The following is a 26,963-nucleotide window of genomic DNA, read 5'->3' as shown; positions in this document are numbered from 1 at the left end:
AGAAAACATAGAAAAAGAAACTCCAGGAATGAACAGAGAGAGTAAATTCTACATCCACAACATCAGGTTCTGAGGCTTTGAGTCCAGCTATCATGTGTATTTTTTCAGCCCTAGAACAATTGGTACTTTTACAGCTACCATCCCAACAAGTCTTTTCAGAGCCCGTTTTATGTCTTTGTTCCTGAGACTGTAGATGAAGGGGTTCAGCATGGGTGTGACCACGGTGTACATCACTGAGGCTGTTCCGTTTGAGTATGAGCTCTGGGTAGAAGCAGAGCTGAGGTAAATCCCTAGGATAGTACCATAAAACAAGGAGACAACCGAGAGGTGAGACGCACACGTAGAAAATGCCTTATACTTCCCCTGAGCTGATGGGATTCCACATATGGAGGACACTATCTTAGAGTAAGAGTAAAGGATACCAACAAGGGGACCGCCACCCAGTAGAACAGATACAAAATACATCACCATGGTATTAAGAAAGGTGTCAGAACAGGCAAGTTGGACCATCTGTTTGATTTCACAGAAATAGTGGGGGATTTCAAAGTCCGTACAGAAGGACAGTTGCAACACTATTAAGGTTTGTACCAAGGAATTCAGGGCACTCATGATCCAGGACATTAGAACCAGCAGTCCACAGAGCCGGGAGTTCATGATGACCATATAGTGCAGGGGGTGGCAGATGGCCACATATCTGTCATAGGCCATCACTGTTAGAAGGAAAATGTCCAAACCTCCAAAGAGTATGAAAAAATACATCTGGGTGATGCAGCCTTCATAGGTGATGACTTTGCTCTGTGTCTGGATATTCCACAGCATCTTTGGGACGGTGGTGGAGGTGAAACAGATGTCTACCAAGGACAGGTTGGAGAGGAAGAAGTACATGGGCGTGTGGAGGTGGGAGTCTGAGCTGACAGCCAGGATGATGAGCAGATTTCCGAACACAGTGGTCAGGTACATGAAGAGGAAGAGCCCAAATATGAGGGGCTGCAGTTCTGTTTTTTCTGATAATCCCAGAAGAAGAAATTCTGAAAATCCTGTGAAGTTCCCCAGTCCATGTTGTGGAGGTAACTACCATAATATAGGAAAAGTGACATTACTAATTTTCACACAAGCAAGCATCAATAACCTAGCATAAAGGAAGTAATTTCCATATTTGGTCTATGGTCTGGTCTCCTTTAGGACATTCCTAGGGCCATTTCTCATTAGAATTTCCTTTTCCATGTGAAGACACATGAAGAATTCTTGTCTTAGTTCTTTCAGTACTAAAAATAAAAATAAAAAGCAATGAATGGGATGTAAAGCACAGCAGGTGTCTGTAGTTTATAATACTGTATTGTGTATTGGAAAGTAGCTAGAGGCTAGATTTTAAAAGTCCTTATCACAAAAAAAACCTGTTAACTATGGTGGTGACAGACCTACTGTGGAGGTTGTATTGCAATATATACAAATACAGAATCATTATGTGGTACTCCTGAAACTAATAGAATGTTTTATGTCAATTATACTTCAATGAAAAATGTTTAAAACAAATGGAGAAGACACAGTAGGACTGACTGACAGACTGGACCACATAAAATTTATGAACTTTATACATTCTCCACAAAACACTTATACATACATTAAAGAACTAAATGGAAAACTGTCACTTTGTGTGAAAGTCTCCATTTCTTTGTTAGAAAGAATCCAATAAAAAAATCGAACAAGATGATATTGTCAATAATATTGTGATAAGTCTGTATGGTAATAGGTGATTACTAGACTTGGTGTGGCAATCACATTGTAATGTATATAAATGTTGAATCAATATATTGTATACCTGAAACTAATATTATATTGTATACAAACTATACTTAAACAAAAAAGGGATAAAAACACTTTGATAACACTATCCAAAAGCAAAGAACTTTCAGGTGTGTAATATAGTGAAAGTTACCTTGGATGCCAACTATACTTTAATTTAAAATTAATTAATTAATAAACAAATAAAGGAAAAAAATTACACAGAGAAATTTTAACAGAGACTCTAAATGACTTACAAACTTACAAATTTCATTACTCAGCCTCATAGGTAATATGAAATAATTACATGAAATAATTACAAAGTGAATCTCATTAGCTTACTCATTTTCATCTACCAAATAAATTTTTAAAATGTGAATAGACAAGGTGAGGGAACATACTGTGAAATGTATGTCTCATGCACTGCTAGTGCAAGGGTGTATTTGCAGCCTTCTTTGGTCTGGACCTTTCTCATCCATATGGAAAGATAGTCTAATATGCCCTATCAGAAAATTTAAAAAAATGCCCTCTCATCACTGTATATTCTTCCACTGCTAATTACCTTTTTGTCTATTTCTGTCAATAGATAAAGTCCTTGAACTTGCGTTCTACTTCTACTGAAAGGACTTTACATTTCCAATGCCCTTTCTTAATTTGTCTGCTACTAATACCATTTAATTGTTAACACTGGAACTTGCATTCTGAGTGCAATGTTCACTTTCCTTTGAGCATCATGAATAACACATTAATGTATTAGTAATGTATTGGTACCTGGGCTATGTTCGAATGGTTCTAAGGTGACTTCAGGGACAAGTTCTTGGCTTCCAGTGTCTCTGATCCTTTCCTGCAATGTCTGTTGGGCTCTGGGACTCACCTGCATGGGAAGTCTGAGAGGAAGGTTTTCCTGTGGAGGTCCAAATCCTTGCCTGGATAGTTGATGATGCAGACCAGAGCTCTGTCCCAGACAAGACAACAAGGAGTCAAGCATTGGTCTCCCAGACGGATTTAGGTGACGTAACATCCAGCCAAAGGTTGCACATGCTGAGGGTCTGCAGCAGAGCTGCTATTTACATGCTCTGTGTCTGCTCATTAGGCACATTTGCTGCTTGTTACTCTAACCTCTAAGCACATGGTTGCCCCTGGGGACACTGGTCTGGACAGACTGGAAAAGTTTCCTGATGATTCTCTGTTCCCATGAAACTATGTAATAAGCCAGGTGAATGCAGTTGTGATTAGTCCTTCATTAAATGCTCTGCTTCCTGACATCTATACCTCCCAGCACCTTATCTCAACTGGAAGGTAAAGTTTCAGAATGGATGGACCTTGAGGGCATTATGCTCAGTGAAATAAGTCAGGGAATGACTAATACCATAGGATTTCACTTATTTATGTATCTAAAGAGCAAAGTAAACTAATAAACACCCCCCCCCCAAAAAAAAAAAATTGAAATGCACTCATGGACTGGTGATTGCCAGAGAAGGACCTTGGGTGACTGGGAGAAGAGAGTGAAGGGATTAAGAAGTACAAATTGGAAGTTTCAAAATAGCCACAGATGTAAAGTACAGCATAGAGAATCTATCTATATAAAAGGCTAGAGACAGGGGAAGGAGGCAAGATGGCGGCGGAGGTGAAAGGCTGATCTGTTGCCTCGCATGGCAGTTTCAGAAATACAACTGAAACATGGACTGGTGAGGGTGGCGACTGCTGCTCGCGTCTCCCCAGACCGGGCGGCTGCTCCTCTCAGTCAGCACCGCAGCCGGGGCCATGGGCTCGTGGGCGCCGCGGCAGCTGCTGTGGCGGCGGCCGCGGACTCGGCGCAGCGGCTCTCGGTGAAGGAAGAGACCATCTTTCTGCAGGAGGGGCTCATCCGCGCCACCGACCTGGCCGAGCTGCCCAGGGAGATCCTCGGGGCCCCGGAGGCCGCCAACACCAATTTGGAGGATTCTTAGGCTTTCCCATCTTACATTCAAGTCCTTTAGCCATTTTGGCAGAGGAGAACCAGGAAGGCGGCAAAGTTAAACAAATGAACTGCGAACTGCGCCGCGCACAGCAATTTCAGGGGCACGACTGGAGGACAGAGCGTCTGCCACCCAGAACTACAGGAGAGATGGCTGAATGGTAGATTTACAGCTAAGAGGGAAGAGGAAACCAGCGAAATCGGAGGGGATGAGGTGCGGAGGCGCGTGGGTCGGGCTGGTGGCGGGGGAAGGGACACGCGGCTTTTGTTCCAACCCTAGGGGAGATTACCTCCCCATCACCCTGAAACCCAGCTTCTGGGGACGCGCGGGAGACCCAGATGCCTGCGGGGAGAGGCGGGACTCTTGCGGAGGTGCGCCCAGCAATCAGTGTTTGCTGCGCTGGAGTGCGGAACGAGGGGGCTTAGAAACGTGGAAGGCAGAAGGAGCAGACTTGCAGCCATTACGGTTCGCCGCGCCATGGCCTGTTGGCGCCCTGAGACCCCGCCCCGCCCTGAGACCCTGCCCCGCCCTAAGACCCGCCCCGCCCTGGGAACCGCCCCGCACGTTTTGAAGACCCGCCCCGCAAGTCTTGCAGGCGCACCTGCGCTCCAAGCAACGGCTTGTGCATGTGGGTGGCCTGCCCTCTGGCAGCTTGACCAGATGAACTGCGGTTCTAGTCGGACTGCTCCAGGGCCACTCAGACAGGAGGAGGAAACTACAGTTTTTGCAGTAATCCCTGCTGAGTGCCTCAGGCAGTAGCTGACCTGCACTCCATTGGAGACCCAGAGACGAGGGCATCTAGTGGTCTGTGTGAGATGACACCAGATTTCAACCACGCGCATAGGGGACACATTCGGGAGGCAGATTCAGTGAGCGCCGGGGCCTTGCTGCACCAAGACCCGGCCCATAGGCGTGTCTCCTGCGCAGCAACTCTTCCTTTGTAGACAAAGAGGGCCCTCACGGCCAATTGGCCTGGAGGACAATTCCTCCCGGTGACGCCAACAACAGTTAAGACTTAGCTATACAAAGGAGGACCAAGATGGAGGCATAGGGCAGAAGCCTGATTGTTGCCTACCACAACAACTTTGAGACTACGACGGGAGAGCAGAGCAGACACCATCCAGAACCACCAGAGGGCTGGCTGAGCGGATACTCTACAACTAGAATAAAAGAGGGGTATGTGGGATGATGCTGATGCCGCTGACCCAAAGACCACACTTTGAGAACTACAGCTCAGGCGACACAATGGCGGCCTGGAACGTGCTCGGCGCAGTTCCCCCGGCGGTCTCCGGCTGAGGGGACGGCTCCACTGGCTGCCGAGCACAGACAGACGAGCCCATGGGAGACATGGGGTGGGAGACTCCGTGCTTGCTGACCTCCGAGTACTTCAAGAATCTCAATGCCCCGGAAGCGGCCAGGTGCGCATGCTCGGCGACCGGCCACCGCTGCAGACCCAAGGGCCAACGCAGCGACACCGGACCAGCCCGCCGCTGTGCACCGGGCACACCGGAGCTTCGCCGAGCCTGCCGCCCAACGAGTTCTGTGGCAGCCGTCCTGGAGCTCTGGGAAAATGGCCGAAGGAATTGCTGAGAGGGAATTGACCAACAGGAATTGGGATCAAGAAGACGAAACCCCGCTGGGACCCGGGTGCGGGCGAGGTTGCGCGCCTCTGGGCTCGGGTGTGGTCACACACCTCTGGGTCTAGGTGAGACCTCACGTCCCTGGGTCTGGGTGAGGCCACGTGCCCCCGGGTCCAAGTGAAGCCGGATTCCGGGTCCGGGTGAGGCCATGTGCCCCTGGGTCCGGGTGAAGCTGGATGCCAGGTCCAGGTGAGGCCATGTGCCCCTGGACGCGGATGACGCTGGGTCCCGTGCCCGGGTGAGGCCACGCGCCCCTGGGTCCGGGTGAGGCCGTGTGCCCCTGGATCCGGGTGAGGCCACACGCCCCTGGGTCTGGGTGAGGCCACGCGCCTCTGGGTCCGGATGAAGCCGGATCCCGGGTCCGGGTGAGGCCATGTGCCCCTGGATCCGGGTGAGGCTGGGTCCCGGGCCCGGGTGAGGCCACGCGCCCCTGGGTCCGGGTGAGGCCATGTGTCCCTGGATCCAGGTGAGGCCTCGCGCACCTAGGTCCGGGTGAGGCCACGTGCCCCTGGGTCTGGGAGAGGCCACTCGCCCCTGGGTCCGGGTGAGGCCATGTGTCCCTGGATCCAGGTGAGGCTGGGTCCCGGGTCCGGGTGAGGCCTCACGCACCCAGGTACGGGTGAGGCCACGCGCCCCTGGGTCTGGGAGAGGCCACGCGCCCCCGGGTCCGGGTGAGGCCATGTGTCCCTGGATCTGGGTGAGGCTGGGTCCCGGGTCCGGGTGAGGCCATGTGTCTGGGAGAGGCCACGCGCCGGGTCCGGGTGAGGTCCTGGGTCTGGGAGAGGCCACGCGCCCCCGGGTCCGGGTGAGGCCATGTGTCCCTGGATCCGGGTGAGGCCTCGCGCACCTAGGTCCGGGTGAGGCCACGCGCCCCTGGGTCTGGGAGAGGCCACGCGCCCCTGGGTCCGGGTGAGGCCATGTGTCCCTGGATCCAGGTGAGGCTGGGTCCCGGGTCCGGGTGAGGCCTCACGCACCCAGGTACGGGTGAGGCCACGCGCCCCTGGGTCTGGGAGAGGCCACGCGCCCCCGGGTCCGGGTGAGGCCATGTGTCCCTGGATCTGGGTGAGGCTGGGTCCCGGGTCCGGGTGAGGCCATGTGTCTGGGAGAGGCCACGCGCCGGGTCCGGGTGAGGTCCTGGGTCTGGGAGAGGCCACGCGCCCCCGGGTCCGGGTGAGGCCATGTGTCCCTGGATCCGGGTGAGGCCTCGCGCACCTAGGTCCGGGTGAGGCCACGCGCCCCTGGGTCTGGGAGAGGCCACGCGCCCCCGGGTCCAGGTGAGGCCATGTGTCCCTGGATCCGGGTGAGGCCTCGCGCACCTAGGTCCGGGTGAGGCCACGTGCCCCTGGGTCTGGGAGAGGCCACGCGCCCCTGGGTCCGGGTGAGGCCATGTTTCCCTGGATCCGGGTGAGGCCTCGCGCACCTAGGTCCTGGTGAGGCCACGCGCCCCTGGGTCTGGGAGAGGCCACGCGCCCCTGGGTCCGGGTGAGGTCATGCGCCCCTGGGTCCAGGTGAGGCCTTGCGCCCCTGGTTCCGGGTGAGGCTGGGTCCCTGGGCCCGGGTGAGGCCATGTGCCCCTGGGTCCGGGTGAGGCCTTGTGCCCCTGGGTACGGGTGAAGCCGGATCCTGGGTCCGGGTGAGGCTGTGTGCCCCTGGATCCATCCGGGTGAGGCTGGGTCCCGGGCCCGGGTGAGGCCACGCGCCCCTTGGGTCTGGGTGAGGCCACGTTCCCCTTAGTCCGGATGAAGCCGTGCCCCTGGGTCCGGCCGAGACCAAACCAGAGGGAGTCGGACCTCCGTTACCACCATTTGTCCACCATCCAGAGCTGAGGGGTCAGTGCTGACATGTACACATAAGGAACTGGTGGACATTGAAATTGGGTCTCAAAAGAACTGTTGGTCCAGAAAGAAACTCACTACAGACTGATTCATTTGCCTGTCAGCATAACTATTATTGCTCGTCTCACATTCAGTTCTTATAAGTATATATCTAGTGACATATGATCTCGCTCATCTAGGGGAAATGATGAACAACATAGACTGAGGAACAAGAACAGAACCAGAAACAAGGAGGCATCGATCGGACTATCAGGCATCAGAGGGAGGATAGGGGAGGTTGGGAGGAGGGGGGAGAGATCAACCAAAGGACTTGTGTGCATGCATATGAGCCTATCCAACGGTTAAGTTCAACAGGGGGTTGGGGCATCCGTGGGGAGGGGTGTGGGATGGGAATGGGGGGATGAGGACAAATATGTGACACCTTAATCAATAAAGAAATTAAAAAAATAAATAAAAGGCTAATATGCTAAGTGTCCTTCCCACCTTCCAATTGGTCGCTATGACGACTTGCTTTATAGCCAGGTAGAAACACTTTACACTGTAACCAAATGTCTGTGAAGCATTTTCCCGTACCTCATCTCATTTGATCCTCACAGAAGTCCTGGAGTAGGTAGAGAGGAGACTCAGTGTAATCCTATTTTCTTTTTATTAGCTGGAAAAAGGAGATTTAGAAAGCTTAAAAACTTGACCTGACTGAAAAGAAGTAAGAAATGCTGGACCTTAAAAATGACTTCAGGTTTTCTTACTGTGCATAATATAGTCAAACACTGCTGCAGTTAAATATTTTACCCTTTGTTCTCCCTGCATGATCTACAATAATAATCTGCTTCATGTTGATATTTACTGCTATGTTGCTGACAATTACCTGAAAGAGAATTTGGGGTGCTTCACTGGCTTGGAAAAAGTTTAGCTACATCAGAAAGCAGGTATAATTAAGCAAGTTTATTCTATATCTATAAAAGGCTAATTTGACTCACACATGCACAATGCATATAAAGCTCTGGTTGGTGCCAATTGCATGCATGTGTTTCCATCAGTCATTGTCTATCGTGAATTTGGTTGACACTTGTATTATAGAGAAAGGACAAATAGCAATATTAAAATATTTCTTCTAATTAATTTCCTTTCAATGTACACCAATTCGTGCACTGGGCCACTAGTATAGTCAATAATATTGTAATAATATTACAATGATATTGTAATAACTCTATTGGGTATCAGGGGTGAGCACTATGTAAAGTATATGATAGTCTAGCCTCTATATTGTACACCTGAAACCAATACAAAATAATAGGGAAGTAAACTGTATTTGAAAAAAAAAAGTCTAAAAGAACTGTTTCTCTGCCATCAAGGTGTGTGTGTTTGCTTCTCCTTCACCATGTCTTCCCACAAGACTTTCAGGATGAAGACATTCCTGGTCAAGAAACAAAAGCAGAATTGGCCCATTCCCCAATGGATTTGCATGAAAACTGGTAATGAAATCAGGTACAACTTGAAGAGGAGACATTGGAGAAGAACCAAACTGGGCCTATGAGAAATTACACATGAGAGATGACTCACATATTTATGCTGTATCCAGGTTGCCTACACCTTTAAATGATTGAAAAGATGCTATTGTCTGGACAGTTGGGGCATTTTAATTGGAAAATTAATGGACTTGTGATTTTGCTCTTTTGATTTTTTCCCACTGCAATAGTAGGTTGGTTCAGTAATAAATATGTAATACCTTTAAAAAAAATCTAAAAGAAATTTTTCTGACTGATCTTTGGGTTTTCAAAGCATTCATTTATGGTGGGGATACAACCCCCCATATCTCTAGAAAATGACTATTTCCCTCTTTAAGAAAGTGAAGATATTTGTTCCTTTAATATAAAGCCTTGGGCTCTATACTCTTTGGCTTCATTTAGCCAAAACAATTAGAAATATCATAGTTATAGTACAAGTTAAGAGCTGTCATTTAGTTCCTCATTATATGTTTATTAAATATGCAATATATTTAGATTCTGTGCACCATAACCCAGCTTAGCACTTTATAACAACTGTCAAATGTATGTTTTACAAAAATTTATAAACTACCTTCTCCAATACAGAAATGGGGCACAGAGAGATTTTTAAAATATATATTTCTATTGATTTCAGAGGGGAAGGGAGAGGTAAAGAGAAATACCAATGATGATCCCCTACAAGGGATCTCCTGCATGTCTCCTACCGGGATTCTCTTGCACACCCACAGCGGGGATTGAGCCCACAACCTGGGTATGTGCCTCGACTGGGAATTGAACCATGACCTCCTGGGTCATAAGTCGAACTCAACCACTGAGCCACACCAGCTGGGCAACAGAAGGATTTAATGTGCTCAAAGGTATAAGCCACAAAACGGATGCAGTTCTGAGGACACTTCCAGTTCTGAGATTCTGGGGCAGTGGTTCTCAAACAGAGATGACTTTGCCCTTGGGGATATTGTAATGTCTGACGGAGCCTGCTAAACTCCTACAATGCACAGGACAGCACCCAGCACAATTAGTTATCCAGCTCTAAGTGTCACCAGTGAAAAGGTGAGAACACCTATTCTAGACCAGCACCTCTCCATTTCACTAGGCAAATAGATCACCAAACTTTGTAGTTCAAATGCAAATTCTGATGGATCAAGTCTCCAGGGGTCCAGAGACTGCATTTCTGACAAGCTCCCAGGTGATGTTGATGCTGCAGGTCCTCCTGGTCTGTGGACCACACTTGGAGTAGGTGGGCTGTGGCTGTGTGTCGGAGTCAGGTGTAGGTAATTTTAGGTCTTCTCCACCAGGATTCTTCTGTGTACGTAATTTTGAAAGACAAGTTTTTCTCTCACTCTAAAGAGGAGGATAAATTCTGTGTTTGATTCTTTTATATTAGGGCTCCACAGTGACATAAAATAATTTATACCTGGAAAAGGCTTTGTAGTTGGCAGAATAAGGGCTTCAAAAGATGTCAACATCCTAATTTGGAAAACTTTGAAATGTTTAGTAACTCACAGAGCAGAGTTACTAAAATAGATGAAATAAAATTATAAGCTAAAGAGATTAGCTCAGATTACCCAGGTAGGACTAATGTCATCACAAGGGTCCTCTAAATGTGGAAGAGAGCAGAAGAAGAATTGGAGTCAGAGAGATGTTTGAAGATGCCATGCTGCTGGTATTGAAGATGGAGGGAGGGCCATGGGCCAAGGAGTGCAGCTGGCCTCTAGAATACAGAATAGGAATTGAGATTAGGAAAGAAGTTGGAAAGGGATTGCATTCTCTCCTGGATCAGCCAAAAAAAAAAAAATCCAAGCCCTGCAATCATTTTGATCTAAGGCTTTTAAGGCTCATTTCAGTCATCTAGAACTTTAAGATAGAAAGTTGCTAATTTGCTACAACAGCAATGGGGAAGTGATGCAAACATTTATCCAGTAAGATATTGTTCAAGGGAATTGAGTTTAAGCCTCTCAAATAATTCAGCTAGCTTTCCTTGGGCAAAGGTATTTTGTGTTGAAATTCTACATCACATAGAAAAAATTAGAGCTGATTTAGAGGTATTTGGTTCCATAGATGGTACAAAGAATTTCCTATTGTGTAAATATAAACATGGTTCTGACTTTGAGGCATTAAGATAGAAAAATAATTCATTAAAATTAAGGTCACATGTTTTACTTTATTTCTTTGTGTAAAAATTTTTACATTTTTATATATTTTATGTTAATTCAAACATTTCTTTTTAAAAAATTTCTTTATTTTCCAAATTTCTCTCAAGGTTTCTTTAATCATAATAGGTGGGATTATGAATGAGCATGTGTGCATGTGCATATATATGTGTGAGTGTGTACATGAAATATGTATACAAGTGCACACACATACACACACTGCTCACTCTTGAACATTTTCTTTGGACTCAACAAAGTATATTTAACATTTTACTTGTCCCTTACAACATTCAATTGAAGTAAGGTTTATTATTCCACATTATCTTCAGAAAGAAGAAAACTGAAGCCTACTTGAGTTTTTTTTTTTTTTAACAATAACATAATGCAGTTAAAACTTATTGTGCAGATCCAGTGTTCTCACTTCTAGGAACTTATCCTAAGAAACCCAAAACACCAATTAGAAAGAATGTATGCACCCCTATGTTCAATTTATAATAGTTAAGATCTGGAAACAGCCCAAGTGCTCATCAGTAGAGGAGTGGATAAAAAACACGTGGTACATTTACACCATGGAATACTATGCAAAAAAGGAGGATCTCTTACCCTTTGAGACAGCATGGAGGGACCTGGAGAGTATTATGCTAAGCAAAATAAGCCAGTCAGAGAAAGACAAGTATCACATGATCTCACTCAAAATAAACTGATGAACAAAATAGATCTAGAGACACAGAAGCATGGAACAGACTGTGGAATCTCAAAGGGAAGGAGGAGGTGGGTGGGTGGGTGGGAAGAGATCAACCAAAGAACTTGTATGCACATATGCATAACCCATAGGCACAGACAATAGGATGCTGAAGGCCTGGGGCAGTTGAAGGGGTGGGCTAGAAAGGTTAAATGGGGGAAAAAAAAGGGGACAAATGTACTTTCAACAATAAAGATTTAATTTAACAAAAAACTTACTGTGCATCACCTCAAGTTATATATAAATAGACCCACCAACCAGGTACTCTTAATTTAGGTATGGCTTCTTTAATTCAGCAAATTGTACATTTAAAATATGTGCAGTTTGTTGTATGTAATTTACTGTAATAAATTAGTTATGAAACTGAATTTTTGGACTGGAACCCAGATTCTTTGTCCGCCGGAATCAAAGACTGAATCCACGGACAGAAAGTGGTATAGCAAAGGTGGAGATTTGTTGAAGAATAAGTACAGGTTCCCACATGGGGAGAGGGAAAGAGTCCCACAGAATGGACTCCCACGTAGGGTGGAGGAAAGGGTCCCATTGAGTTCCTTTCCCTATGGCTTATAAAGGCTGCAGATCCTGGTGCCTTGATATCTCCTCTGATTGGTCACCATTCCCTTAGACTGGTTACTATAGTAACTCCTAGGCTCAAAGGTCGAACCTCACATGGGACATGTGAAGTTCCTCCCCCGCCCCCCTCATTCCTTATTGTTTTCCAATTCCCTTTGGGCTTTCTTCTTCTCCTGGATGAAGGGCTTCCTTCTCTTTATTTTGTAAATATAGACCTTTTGCTGTTCTCAGCTCTCTCATTCTATGGAAATGTACCTGTTGCAGCTTTTCAGCTTCCCTATTCTATGGAAATATACCTTCTGCTGCTCTGCAGCCCTGTGCTTCCTCCATGGTCCTCTTAATTTATAAAATTTCCTAAAACCTGTCTTTTTCACCCCCCAAAATTCCTGTTTCAGTTAGATTAAAAAATCCTAGTGATTTATACTCTCAGATCAAAAGCACAGGGAGCTGAGACATACCAGATAATGGTGGGAAATAATTCTTATTACTGGGAAGAAATCAAGGTATCAGATATAAATATCAGAACTGTAATATGAAATTAAGGCAATTCACATTTGATAAGCTATTTTTCCCCATAAATGATAAGATCAACACAGACATATATGTATTAAACACCACATATTGGTTGATGAAAGAAGTGCAATATGGATGCACAAAACTTCATGAAAGAGCTTTAGAAACATAATGTAGTGACTCATGATGAGCCCAGAAGGGATCAAAACAACTTCCCATCATACAATCCCATTTGATTATAAATCTATTATATTAAAACAAATGCCCTTAGGATGGCTTGTTATACAGCAATAGCTAACTGATACAATAATAAACTGAGATTGAAACATAATAATCTCTATTTTATAAAACTGCTGTTTGAAATTCTCTGCTATTCTTAGATGGTCCCTTATACTGTGAATTAACTCTGCTTATTAGCTTCTGTAAACATACGCTTTTAGCTTACTTGAATAATAGGGAAGATAAACTTAGCTGTCTGACCTTGTAGGCTAGAGACTGATACTCCCATACTCTCAGGCCAGGTGTTTTAGTTATCTAAATAGAACTGTGTCATACTCAAGGTTACAGGCTTCCTGCAAGATATCTACTAAGCATACATGGGGCTCTTTGAAAACTTGCAAAGGTCTGGAAACTCCATATTGGGAGACAAAGGGACTGGGGGGGTGGGTATAAAGGGAAAACTTCCTCCATATTGCATTGCTAAGACTTCGGAAGTAGTCTGGGCCCGCTTAGAGTAATAAAAGACTCCAAATTAACTGACTCACTAAGGTGTCTTCTGTTAAACTCACTGATTTACAATATAACAAGATCAAATACAATAATATACCTCTCCCCATTCTAGGCATTTGTACAGATATTTGAAGATAGCATTCATGATTACTTTGTTAAAACTAACTCCATTGAGGTTCACTTGCAGGTAACCAGGGGAGCTGGGAGGATATGCCCCTTTTCACAAAAGTTGGTATCTGAACCACATGAGTGGACAGGAACTCAAACTCTCTAATTGCTTATCCTTTCATCATACAATGAATAATATTGATCTTGTTATTCACTGCCCATTTTGTGGTTATGACAAAATTTAGAAAAGAGAAGATATTTCATTTAGAGCCTTGGAGTCATATCAGTACTCAGCACTGTCAGTTTTAAAGCAGAAACAGGAAGCTAAGTCAAGAGAGAAACCATAAACATGGTAACCAATCCTTCACCTCAATGAAAAAGAAAACAACCCTTATTTTTGTCTGATATATTTCACTTTACATATTACCTTCTGGATTCATCCATGTTGTTGCAAATTTCATTCTTCTCAAGGCTGAGTAATATTCCCTTGTATATATGTACCACTTCTTCTTTATCCATTAATCTATTTGTAAATCTATTTCTAAATATTTCTCAATCAAGGTGGGGAAACACTTGGGGAGGCTAGGAAAATAAAAATTAAAAAGTGGGAAACTATACAGATATCTCACAGAGCAGAAAGCTCAATCAAGGGAGTTACTAAATTGTATAGGGAATTTAAAATGAAATAAATGTAAATTCCAGGCATGAAATAGAGGGAGCAAGTGCTTTCTCCAATCTGATCAAATAATAGAAATTTCTGGCTCTTAATGTTTTCAGCCCTGCAGTCATGGGCACTTTTTAAGCCTCATGATAATTGGTCTTTTTATAACTACCACCCCAACGAATCTTTTCAGGGCCCTCTTTATGTCTTTGTTCCTGAGACTGTAGATAAAGGGGTTCAGCATAGGTGTGACCACGGTGTACATCACTGAGGCTGCTGCACTTGAGTGCGATGTGTGGGCAGCAGCAGAGCTAAAGTACACTCCTGCACTTGTACCATAAAATAAGGAGACAAGGCAGAGGTGAGATGCACAGGTAGAAAATGCCTTATACTTGCCCTCAGCTGATGAGATTCCACGTATGGAGGACACTATCTTAGAGTAAGAGTAAAGGATACCGGCCAGGGGACAACCACCCATCAGCCCAACTCCAAAATACATCACCATGTTATTGAGAAAGGTGTCAGAACAGGCAAGTTGGACCACCTGTTTAAGTTCACAGAAAAAGTGGTGGATGTCCACGTTTGGACAGAAAGACAGTCTCAATACCACTAAACTTTCTAACAAGGAATTCAGGATACACACGATCCAGGACACCAGAATTAGCAATCCACAGAGCCGGGGGTTCATGATGACCGTGTAGTGCAGGGGGTGGCAGATGGCCACAAAGCGGTCATAGGCCATTACAGTCAAGAGGAAGACGTCCAACCCTGCAAAGAGGATGTAAAAATACATCTGGGTGATGCAGCCTGCATAGGTGATGACTCTGCTCTGTGTCTGGATGTTCACCAGCATCTTTGGGACGGTGGTGGAGGTGAAACCGATGTCTACCAAGGACAGGTTGGAGAGGAAGAAGTACATGGGTGTGTGGAGGTGGGAGTCTGAGCTGACGGCCAGGATGATGAGCAGGTTTCCCAACACGGTGACCAGGTACATGGAGAGGAAAAGCCCAAATATGAGGGGCTGCAGTTCTGGTTCCTCTGAAAATCCCAGAAGAACAAATTCTGAAGTTCGTGTATCATTGCCTTGTACCATGTGGTAGTGGTCAAAACTAGGAGGAAAAACAATATGATTAATTTTACACATGTGGGTATTAACATAGTGAAATGCTAGATTTTTTGTATGTTTCTCAGTTAAAAAATTGTATATTTATATTGATCATATCCCCTTTAAGGGATCTTCTGTGACAACTGTGATTAGGAATTCTTGTCCTACACTTAGCTTTCCCCAAAGAGGTCATGTAATATACAGTCTTAATGGAAAATTCTTTTATGCATTTGAGGAATTTATGCTGAGTACTGACTAGCTTCTAGGGCAGTGGTCGGCAAACTCATTAGTCAACAGAGCCAAATATCAACAGTACTACGATTGAAATTTCTTTTGAAAGCCAAATTTTTTAAACTTAAACTTCTTCTAACGCCACTTCTTCAAAATAGACTCGCCCGGGCCGTGGTATTTTGTGGAAGAGCCACAGTCAAGGGGCCAAAGAGCCGCATGTGGCTCGTGAGCCACAGTTTGCCAACCACGGTTCTAGGTAAGAATATAGAATGCTGAGGAATAGTTTTCTACAATCCAACGATGGAGAAAGGATATAAATTACCAAATAGAAAAACATATGCTGTGCGAGATGGTGACAGATGCTATGAAAAAGAAAAGCAGGCATAAAATAGAGTGAATGGAGGTGTTGTATTTTACTGAGAGTTCTGAAAGACCCACAAAGTGACATTTCAGCAGTCCTAGAGGAAGACAGAGTGGGAGTCATGAAGTTATCTGGGGGAAGTGTGTGCCCTGCTGTGGGAAGAGTCAGTGCAAAGACCCAGAGGGTGGCCTTTGTTTCAGATATTCAAGGCTCTTGTTAAAAAAAATTAAATTTATTGCAGCACATTGGTTAATAAATTATATGGGTTTCAAGTGCACAATTCTATGATCCATCATCTGTTACTGCTTTGTGTGCCCACCTGTCCCAATTTCTCCTTTAGGGACGTAAGCACAGGTGACCAAGGGTGCCTCAGCCAGTCTCTAAACAGACACTGACACGTACGACCCAAGGTACTTACTTAATATTGACCGAGCATAAATTACACAGGAGACAGACATGCAATGCACGAATCACTCACGGTTTATTTACCAGAGTCCTGGTGGTTTCCAGACCTCGGCAGGCCACCCGGGGATCCGTGCCGACAGACACACACACTGGACATTGGACGTTGCAGCTGCGGCTCGGCGTCTTGTTTGAGGCCTCAGTTTCCGGCTCACTGTTTGGACTCACAGTCCACAGCAGAGCTTGGGCAGATTGCAGGAAGCGGGGTGGAGAGTGACCGTCTGTGGAGGAGCAGAGCAGGCCTCTCTGATCTTCCTCTGGTGCTTCCTCTTTTTATGTGCCTCGATGGGCGTCTTCAGTGTGTCTAATCAGCGGGTCTCAGGAGCCTTGCATATCTGGTTTTACATATGGGGAACAGATCACTTTATCTATTTTCTACATACAGGCCACTCAGGGGTGTTTATCAACCTGTTTACATTACATTCAATACTTTTTAACATCACACTTTAATATCACACTGTAATTCCACACTTTGATACTTATTCTTATCACTATTACTATAACACCACCACCCAAAGCCAAATCTTCTTTCATCACCATATATTTGACCCCATTTACCCTTTACTAGCCCTGCCCCCCATTCCCTCTGGTAACCACCACACTGTTGTCTGTGTCTATGAGTTGTTTGTTTTTCCAGTTTGTCCATTTGTTGCTTTCAGTGTATATCCCACATATGAGTGAAATCACATGGTTCTTGGGAAGCCAGCGTGTGAAGGGGAATGAGCAAGAGGGAGAGTGATGAGAGAGAGAGCATCAGAGAATGTGGGGGAAGAATGTGGCCTCACTGCTGCTGAAATCAAGACAGAGGTAGTCCCTCGCCTACATGTTGTTCATTTCATTTTTAACTTTTATTTCAAAGGATTCCTATGGATAGAAATGTTTTTTTTCTTTATTTCCATCTGTTGGTTAAGATTGTAGTGTCTTTATTTTTAAAATATTTTATTTATTTATTTTTAAATCCTCACCCAAGGATGTGCTTTTTATTGATTTTTTTTTAGAGAGAGAGAAAGGGAGAGAGAAACATCATCTGGTTGCCTCTCAATTGGTTGCCTCCTCAATGTGTCCTAATGAGAAGGCAAACCCCTATTTTGTAAAAACTACTGTTTGGAATTCTCTGCTGTTGTTTTAGACAGACTCTTATTCTAAAAAAAAAAATAATAATAATAACTTTGCTTTCTAGCCTGCTTTAGCCTGCTTGAATAATGAGGAAGATAAACTTAGCTGTCTGACCTTGTAGGGCAGAGACTAGATATGCCCATAATTTCAATGCCATGCCAGGTGCATTTTTTAATTGGATAGAACTGTGTTGTTTTCAAGGCCAGCTGCGAGATAACCACTAAGTGCACATAGGGCTGGCTCCTTAACAAAAAGGGAAGTTCTGCTTGTAGCCTTGCTTAGAATTTGAATTCATTTTCTCTAAGCCCACCGCAGTGAATAAAATGGATCTCCAAACTCTCCTGCATTGTTTGATTGTTCTGAATCTCTGTAACACTGACTGGGGATTGATCCTGCAAACTAGGTATGTGCCCTGACTAGGAATCGAAATAGCCACCTTTTGGTGCACACTGGCCAGTGCTGTAGTGTCTGTTTTTAAAGGGTCATATTTGGAGTATATGAGCTTAGGTACCACTGCCCAGAGAACTGCTCATGCCTCACAAAATACACACACGTGCAGACACACACACACACACACACACACACACACACACACACACACACAGCCCACTATGTCCTCCTGGGGCCATGTTATGAAGCATAGCAATCCCTCCTTTGGAAAACTGCTGTTTGAAACTGCTGTTTGAACTACTCTGTTATTCTTAGTCTCTTATTCTGTAGGTCAACTCTGTTATTTTTAGACTGTAAAATAACTTTGTTTTTAGCTTGAATAATAGAAAAGATAAACTTAATTGTCTGACCTTGCAAGCTAGCCATCAAACTGATACGCTGATATTGATGCCAGGTGTCTATATAGATATGTAGTTAAAGTTACAAGTTGTCTGTATAGATATGACAGGTGTTTGTTAGATACGATATGTATTCAAGGTTACAAGCTGTCTTACACAAAGAACTAGAAGGATATAAAAAGGAAATACTCCCTCCTGTGTTTGTTCAGAATTTGACAGAGGTAATCTGCTCTGAACCTGCGCGCAATAAAGATGACTCCTAACTAATTGGCTCTTTAGGTGTCTTGTTCAGCTCGCCGATTTGTGATATAACAGTCACTCCCTGCTCTTCTTGCAACCACAGTAATTAGGAATGATTTAGGGCAGGTTGTTAAAATAAAATTATCTTTACCGTAAAGAATGTATAAATAATCCCCCAATTCAAGTTGGTAAGCCTCCTATGAACATGGGACTCCATTATACCATTAAGATCATTTTATGTCCTGTATTAAACAAATTAAAATCCATTTGGAAAAAAGTGAGAGAGGAAAGAAGTAGACATGGAGAAAAAAAAAAAGATCTGACAAGCTCAGAGGGCCCCTGAGAGACTGTGCTGAGGACATAGCCCCTTGTTTCTGGCAGAATTCTAACCCCAGTTCTATCCCTTGATGCCCAGAATAACTAATAAAACAGCAAAAACCAATTTATGCAAAAGAGAAAGGAATTTATGTAAAAGAGAAAGAAGTGCTATCTTTTTGATGTCAAGATATATTACCAGTTGGACATCCACTAGAAAACCAGGCAAAGGGAACAAACACACAAATTATAACAGCAAATATACGATGTACAACAAGAGATGAGGATTTTGAAAAGATAAATGGTAAGACTCTTCTAAATTATTTTAGATGCAAATCTCTTTGAATCAGTAAACTGAATCTCGGTTTTCAATTTCGATCTGCCACATGTTAGCTGCTTGAACTTGGAGAGACAACAGATTCATTTTAAGTTAATCATTGTAAATTAATATTCTCCTCTAAAGCTTAGCATAGTTCCTCCCTGTGTGGAGTGATAAATGACTAGTTATCACTGGTGATAAGATTTGGCTGACTTTTTTCCCTACTTCACAAATGTCTCCATTGCTTTCCCATCTCTTGGTAATCAAGTATTGCACAACAATGCTCATTAGCATCTTAAATACAATTTTTCATGTGAATGCCCAACATGTATGATGGTACTGTAAAATGTATGCTTCAAGAATTGCTATTGCAAGGTAATATTTACTCCCATGTTTCTGGACCTTTTAAAAAAATACAAAACAGGATCAAATACATCCTATCTTAAATAGTTGAAAAAATGCTCTCTTTTACTCTATTTGCCTACTCCCCTTAACTGCAACACTCCTCTAATATGTTCTAATTTTATTAAAAGACTTCATGCCCCCAATTCCTTCCTCAGTCTCATCCAATTGGACTTCCATTCTTATCACTTAATTGTCAACAATTACCCTTGTATTGCTGAGTCCAACAGAAACGTCTCTTTGTAACATTAAACAAATTATTTAAAAATTAATTAGCAACATAGCACACAAACATGGCAGTCTCTCAGCTATGGGTTAGGCTGGTATGGCTCTCAGGTGACTTCAAGTAGAAGTTCTCAGGATCCAGTCTCTCTGAATCATTCCTGAAGCAACTCCTGGGCTCTCAGACTCACCTGGATGGGGCCTCTGAGTGGAAATTCTTCATGTGAAAGTCTGAAATCCTCCCCAGATCACTGATGATGGAGACTGAAGCTCTGTCCCCAGAAAAGATAGCAGGAAGGAGTGAAGCATTGGTCCCCAACCGGACTTAGGACTCCACCATGTTCTGTCCAGTTTAAGGTGCACACATACTAATGGTCTATAACAGAGGATATATTTTCAGCTCCCTTCATCGGCTCATTAGGCGCTGTTTTCATTGTTACTCCCACCTCTGAGCACACTGTATCCCATGGGACAATGGTCTGGAAGGAAAAGAAAATTTTCTACTGATTCATTGTTCCCAGGTGACCATATTAGTAGGCAGGTGAATCTAGTTTTTATTATTCCTTCATCATGAACTCACTTGCCTTCCAGAGGACTAACCTCCATGCACTTTATTGTAACCTTAAGTTAATATTTTCACCATATCTACAACTGAGGAACCTGTCTTGACACAGACTTCCACAGTATTGACTTATGGTGGGGAACAACTCCTGATACCTTCAGGAAATTGGTAACCTCTCTTCAACAAGAGAGAGAGAGTTGTATTCCTTTGCCACAAAACAAATTGTGCTATAATCCTTGATTGATATGACTTTAAAAAAATGTTCCCAAAAGGCTAAACATAGCAATGCTACCAACATAGCAGAAAGAAAACCTATTGGGAAAATGTTTTGTGGTCATGTTCACGGCAAATGAGAAACTGCATTCTAAAAGCCTTAGTAATGATCATGATATCACTTTTTTTTTATTGAGGTATTATATGTGTACATATCTTACCATTGCCCCCCCCACCCCACACCCATACATGCCCTCACCCCCCAGAGTTTTGCGTCCATTCTTTATGCTTATATGCATGCATACAAGTCCTTCGTTTGATTTCTTATCTCCCCCACCTCTCCCTAACTTTTCCCCTGTAATTTGAAAGTCTGTTTAATGCTTTACTGTCTCTGTATCTATCTTTTTGTTCATCAGTTTATAATGTTCTTTATTATCCATAAATGAGTGAGATCATGTGGTATTTTTCTTTCATTGACTGGCTTATTTCACTTAGCATAATGTTCTCCAATTCCATCCAGGTTGCTTCAAATGATGAGAATTCCTTCTTTTTATTTTTATTTATTTATTTATTTATTTTTATTGAGGTATTATATGTGTACATATCTTGCCATTACCCCCCCCCCCACCCCACACCCATACATGCCCTCACCCCCCAGAGTTTTGCGTCCATTGTTTATGCTTATAAGCATCCATACAAGTCCTTCATTTGATTTCATAACTCCCCCACCTCTCCCTAACTTTCCCCCTGTAATTTGAAAGTCTGTTTGATGCTTTACTGTCTCTGTATCTATCTTTTTGTTCATCACTTTATAATGTTCTTTACTATCCCTAAAAGAGTGAGATCATGTGGTATTTTTCTTTCATTGACTGGCTTATTTCACTTAGCATTATGTTCTCCAATTCCATCCAGGTTGCTGCAAATGATGAGAATTCCTTCTTTTTTTATGGCAGCATAGTATTCCATTGTGTAGATGTACCACAGTTTTCTGATCCAGTCATCTGCTGATGTGCACCTAGGCTGTTTCCAAATCTTAGCTATTGTAAATTGTGCTGCTATGAACATAGGGGTGCATATATCCTTTCTGATTGGTGTTTCTAGTTTCTTTGGATATATTCCCAGGAGTGGGATTACTGGGTCAAATGGGAGTTCCATTTTCAGTTTTTTGAGGAAACTCCATACTGTTCTCCACAGTGGCTGCACCAGTCTGCATTCCCACCAGCAGTGCACAAGGGTTCCTTTTTCTCCGCATCCTCGCCAACACTTGTCGTTTGTTGATTTGTTGATGATAGCCATTCTGACAGGTGTGAGATGGTACCTCATTGTTGTTTTGATTTGCATCTCTCGGATAATAAGTGACTTTGAACATGTTTTCATGTGTCTCTTGGCCTTCCTTCTGTCTTCTTTTGAAAATATTCTGTTTAGGTCTGTTGCCCATTTTTTTATTGGATCATTTATCTTCCTCTTATTAAGTTGCATAAGCTGCCTGTAGATGTTGGAGATTAAACCTTTATCAGTGATAGCATTTGCAAATATGTTTTCCCATGCAGTGGGCTTTCTTGTTGTTTTGTTGATGGTTTCTTTTGCTGTAAAAAAGCTTTTTGTTTTGATGTAGTCCCATTTGTTTATTTTCTCTTTAGCTTCCATTGCCCTAGGAGCAGTATCAGTGAAGAAGTTCTTTCGGCATATGCCTGAGATTTTGCTGCCTGTGGATTCCTCTAGTATTTTTATGGTTTCCCGTCTTATGTTTAAGTCCTGTATCCATTTTGAGTTTATTTTTGTGTATGGTGTAAGTTGGTGATCTAGTTTCATTTTTTTGCATGTATCTGTCCAGTTTTCCCAACACCATTTATTGAAGAGACTGTCTTGACTCCATTGTATGTTCTTGCCTCCTTTGTCAAATATTAATTGAGCATAGTGGTTTGGGTCGATATCTGGGTTCTCTATTCTGTTCCATTGATCAATATGTCTGTTCTTGTGCCAGTACCAGGCTGTTTTGAGAACAGTGGCTTTGTAATACAGCTTGAAATCTGGTATTGAGATCCCACCTACTTTATTCTTCTTTCTGAGGATTGCTGAGGCTAGTCGGGGTCTTTTTTTATTCCAGATGAATTTTTGGAGAGTTCTTTCTAGGTCTGTGAAATATGCTGTTGGTATTTTGATGGGGAGTGCATTGAATCTGTAGATTGCTTTGGGTAGTATGGACATTTTAATGATGTTGATTCTACCAATCCAGGAACATGGTATGTTCTTCCATCTGTTTACGTCTTCCTCTATCTCTTTTTTCAGTGTCCTGTAGTTTTCTGCGTATAGGTCTTTAACCTCCTTAGTTAAGTTTATTCCTAGGTATCTTAATTTTTTTGGTGCGATGGTAAAAGGGATTGCTTTTTTAGTCTCTCTTTCTGTAAGTTCATTATTGGTGTATAGAAAAGCCATAGATTTATTGGCGTTAATTTTGTATCCCGCTACATTGCCGAATTCATTTATTAAGTCTATTAGTTTTTTGATGGAATCTTTTGGGTTTTTTGTGTACAATATCATGTCATCTGCAAATAAGGACAGCTTCACTTCTTCTTTTCCAATTTGGATGCCTCTTATTTCTTCTTCTTGCCTAATTGCGATAGCTAATACTTCCAGTACTATGTCAAACAGGAGTGGTGAGAGTGGGCATCCCTGTCTTGTTCCTGTTCTTAGGGGAAATGGTTTTAGTTTTTGCCCATTGAGTATGATGTTTGCTGTGGGTTTATCATAAATAGCTTTTATTATGTTGAGGTATGAGCCTTCTATTCCCACCTTGTTGAGAGTTTTTATCAAGAAAGGGTGTTGGATTTTGTCAAATGCTTTTTCTGCATCTATTGATATGACTATGTGATTTTTATCTCTCAATTTGTTTATGTGATGTATCACGTTTATTGATTTGCGGATATTGTACCATCCTTGCATTCCTGGGATAAATCCTACTTGGTCATGGTGTATGATCTTTCTGATGTACTGCTGGAGCCGATTTGCTAGAATTTTGTTGAGGATTTTGGCATCAATGTTCATGAGGGATATTGGCCTGTAATTCTCTTTCATTGAGTTGTCTTTATCTGGTTTTGGTATTAGGGTGATGCTGGCTTCATAGAAGGAGCCTGGAAGTGTTCCTTCCTCTTGAATTTTTTGGAATAGTCTGAGGAGGATAGGTTTTAGTTCTTCCTTGAAAGTTTGATAAAACTCTCCTGTGAAGCCGTCTGGCCCCGGGCTTTTGTTTGCCGGAAGCTTTTTGATGACTGCTTCAATTTCTTCCATAGTTACTGGCATGTTGAGCTGTTTAGAATCTTCCTGATTGAGTTTTGGAAGGTTGTATTTTTCTAGGAATATGTCGATTTCCTCTAGGTTGTCCAGTTTGTTGGAGTAGAGTTGTTCGTAGTATTTTGTAACAATCCTTTGTATTTCGTCGGGATCTGTTGTTATTTCACCTCTTTCATTTCTGATTTTGTTTATTTGGGTCCTCTCTCTTTGCTTCTTGGTGAGCCTGGCTAGAGGTCCATCAATCTTGTTTATCCTTTCAAAGAACCAGCTCTTGGTTTTGTTGATCTTTTGTATTGTTTCTTTGGTCTCTATGTCGTTTATCTCCGCTCTGATCTTTATTATTTCTTTCCTTCTGCTTACACTGGGGTTATCTTGTTGCTCTCTCTCTAACTCTTTGAGTTGTTGGGTTAGGTAATTTATTACCATTGTTTCTTGTTTTTTTGCAGTAGGCTTGTAGAGCTATGAACTTCCCTCTCAGGACTGCTTTCGCTGTGTCCCATAGATTTTGGATTGTTGTGTTTTCATTGTCGTTTGTTGCCATGATGTTTTTTATTTCTTCCTTGATGTCTTTGGTAACCCAGTCATGGTTTAATAGCATGCTGTTTAGTCTCCAAGTGTTTGATTTCTTTGGGTTGTTTTTATTGTAGTTGATTTCCAGTTTTATGCCACTGTGATCTGAGAAGATACTTGATATGATTTCTATCTTCTTGAATTTGGAGAGACTTTGCCTATGTCCTAACATATGGTCTCTCTTTGAAAATGACCCATGTGCACTTGAGAAGAATGTATATTCTGTGGCTTTGGGGTGAAATGTTCTGAAGATGTCGATTAATTCCATCTGGTCTAGTGAGTCATTTAGGACTGCTGTTTCTTTGCTGATTTTTTGTTTAGAGGATTTGTCCAATGGTGATAGTGGGGTATTGAAGTCTCCTACTATGATTGCATTGCTGTCAATCTCTCCTTTGATATCTTCCAGGTGTTTTTTAATGTATCTTGGTGCTCCTGTATTGGGTGCATATATGTTTACCAGAGTTATTTCTTCTTGTTGGATTTCTCCCTTTAGTATTATGAAGTGGCCTTCATTATCTCTTGTTATGTCCTTCACTTTGAGATCTAATTTGTCAGATATAAGTATTGCAACCCCCGCTTTTTTTTCATTTCCATTTGCCTGGAAAACCTTTTTCCATCCCTTTACTCTCAGTCTGTATGCATCCTTTTTTTTGAGGTGGGTTTCCTGTAGACAGCAGATATCTGGGTTTTGTTTTCTTATCCAGTCTGTTACCCTGTGTCTTTTGATTGGGGCATTCAATCCATTTACATTTAAAGTTATTATTGATAGGTACTTATTTGACGCCATTTTTATTCTATACCCCTGTGTACCTTCTTTGCTTCCTATTTCTTTCTTTTTTTTTTTTTTACAGCAGACCCTTTAGCATTTCTTTCATTGCTGGTTTGGTGGTGATAAACTCCCTTAGTCCTTTTTTGTCTGTGAAGCTCCTGATTTCACCTTCAATTTTGATTGATAGCCTTGCTGGGTACAGTATTCTTGGATTTAGACCCTTCCTTTGCATGACTTGGTATATTTCATTCCATTCCCTTCTGGCCTGATGATTTTCTGTTGAGAAATCAGTTGCTAGTCTGATGGGGGTTCCTTTGTATGTAACTGTCTGTCTCTCTCTGGCCGCTTGTAAGATTCTTACTTTGTCGTTGGTGTTTGCCAACTTAACTATAATGTGCCTTGGCGTCGGTCTTTTGGGGTTCATTTTGCTTGGAACTCTGTGAGCTTCTTGGATTTGTGTGGGTTTTTTCTTCCCTATATCAGGGAAGTTTTCTGTTATTATTTCTTCAAACAGGTTTTCTATTCCTTGCTCAGTTTCCTTTCCTTCTGGCACCCCTATTATCCTGATGTTGTTTTGTTTTGTATTGTCCCGAAGTTCCCTTACGCTCTCCTCAATCTTTCTAATTTTTGTTTCTAGAAGCTGTTGTAATTGGGTATTTTTTTCCATCTTGTCTTCTAGCTCACTTATGCGGTCCTCTGCTTCATCTAGTCTACTCTTGATGCTTTCTATTGAGTTCTTTACAGCAGCGATGTCATTTTTCATTTCTTCTTGGTTCTTCTTCATTTCTTCTTGGTTCTTACTCATATTGTCGAATTTGTCTTCCATCCTTTTCAGCCACTTTATGACCATTTCTCTGAATTCTTTCTCTGATAGGTTGTTTGCCTCTAAATCGTTTACTTCCTTTTCTGGTGATGCCTGCTTCTCTTTCCTGTGGGGGCTGTTTCTTTGTCTCCTCATGGTCTCTCTTCTCCGGATGTCTGGTTATATAGATTTCTCTCTCTGGCGTTGATTTAAAGGTATAAAATACAACACAACCAGGCACAACAGACAAGGCACTGAACAGAATTGTATTCACGATATTAATAACCTCCAATAAAGGTAACCACCAGAGAAAGACAAATTAGGGAATAGGAGTGGAAGAGGGAGAGTAAAAAGAAAGAACAACAACGAAAAAAAAAACAAAAAACAAAGAGTGTGAATCTGAACTTGGGAAAAGAGCAGAAAGAAAGAAAAGAAAAAGAAATAACAGAAAAGAAAAAGAAAAGAAAAAAAAAAAGTAAGAGAGACAAGAATGATACTAAGAGAGAAAAGGGGAACAAACTATATATATGGGGAGTAAACTCCACTAGAACAACCACTATTCCCAGCAAATTCCAGCAACACGAGCCTGGAGATTAATACAAACTGCAACAGCAGCTAATATCAAGTGAGGCAAGGGAAAGCAAAAGTAAAAAACACACAAAAACAAAGCAAACAAAAGAACCAACCAAACCAACAAAAAGAATAATCAAAACAATCTCATAAAAAAGCATAAAAATTCAATCTAATCAACCTTCAAGCAAACAACAACAAAAGGCCCGAGAGAAAAATAATTTTTTTAAGGTAGCGTAGAGAGAGGTTTGTATGGATTTGGAGCAGGGGGTTGGGAATTAGATATATAAGTAGGGTGAAGTTTTAGCAGGGAGTAAACTGAAAAAGTAGGGAAAATCTAAAGCCAGAAAGGGTTAAGATAAACTGGGGACCAAGGGGGAAAGGTTAGGAGGAGAGTGATGGCATAATGTTAGCTTTGAGATAGGGTAA

The 26,963-nt window shown here is 42.7% G+C and overlaps 3 protein-coding genes and 1 non-coding gene across 4 annotated transcripts; 1 reads left to right on the top strand and 3 right to left on the bottom strand.

The window, feature by feature from the left end:
* Positions 1-90: 90 nt before the first annotated feature.
* On the bottom strand, positions 91-960 carry LOC103304476 (olfactory receptor 7A17-like). The gene is made up of 2 exons (XM_054718326.1): positions 613-960; positions 91-327 (listed from the first exon to the last, which is right to left on the bottom strand). The coding sequence occupies exons 1-2, from the start codon at positions 958-960 to the stop codon at positions 91-93; spliced, it is 585 nt and encodes a 194-aa protein (XP_054574301.1).
* Positions 961-8,593: 7,633 nt separating this feature from the next.
* LOC103304472 (60S ribosomal protein L39-like) lies at positions 8,594-8,861 on the top strand. The gene has a single exon (XM_054716840.1). It carries the CDS (start codon positions 8,594-8,596, stop codon positions 8,747-8,749), a length of 156 nt encoding a protein of 51 aa, XP_054572815.1. The 3' UTR covers positions 8,750-8,861.
* Positions 8,862-14,320: 5,459 nt separating this feature from the next.
* On the bottom strand, positions 14,321-15,289 carry LOC103304477 (olfactory receptor 7A17-like). The gene has a single exon (XM_008161355.2). It carries the CDS (start codon positions 15,287-15,289, stop codon positions 14,321-14,323), a length of 969 nt encoding a protein of 322 aa, XP_008159577.2.
* Positions 15,290-20,576: 5,287 nt separating this feature from the next.
* Positions 20,577-20,705, bottom strand: LOC129149599 (small nucleolar RNA SNORA32). Its single transcript, XR_008556476.1, has one exon. It is a non-coding gene; the product is annotated as a small nucleolar RNA SNORA32 (small nucleolar RNA).
* Positions 20,706-26,963: the final 6,258 nt, after the last annotated feature.

The sequence above is a fragment of the Eptesicus fuscus genome, chromosome 6 (genome assembly GCF_027574615.1).
Source record: "Eptesicus fuscus isolate TK198812 chromosome 6, DD_ASM_mEF_20220401, whole genome shotgun sequence".
Taxonomy (NCBI): Eukaryota; Metazoa; Chordata; class Mammalia; order Chiroptera; family Vespertilionidae; genus Eptesicus; species Eptesicus fuscus.
This window is presented reverse-complemented; position numbering and strand designations above follow the sequence as displayed.

What these genes read in the sequence shown, in the direction of transcription:
- LOC103304476 (XM_054718326.1), bottom strand. Translation starts at nt 960, where the DNA reads ATGTACCTGACCACTGTGTTCGGAAATCTGCTCATCATCCTGGCTGTC. An exon ending in TGCTGGTTCTAATGTCCTGG is followed by an intron (nt 328 to 612) that starts ATCATGAGTGCC and finishes TGTGCGTCTCAC; the next exon opens with CTCTCGGTTGTCTCCTTGTT.
- LOC103304472 (XM_054716840.1), top strand. Translation starts at nt 8,594, where the DNA reads ATGTCTTCCCACAAGACTTTCAGGATGAAGACATTCCTGGTCAAGAAA.
- LOC103304477 (XM_008161355.2), bottom strand. Translation starts at nt 15,289, where the DNA reads ATGGTACAAGGCAATGATACACGAACTTCAGAATTTGTTCTTCTGGGA.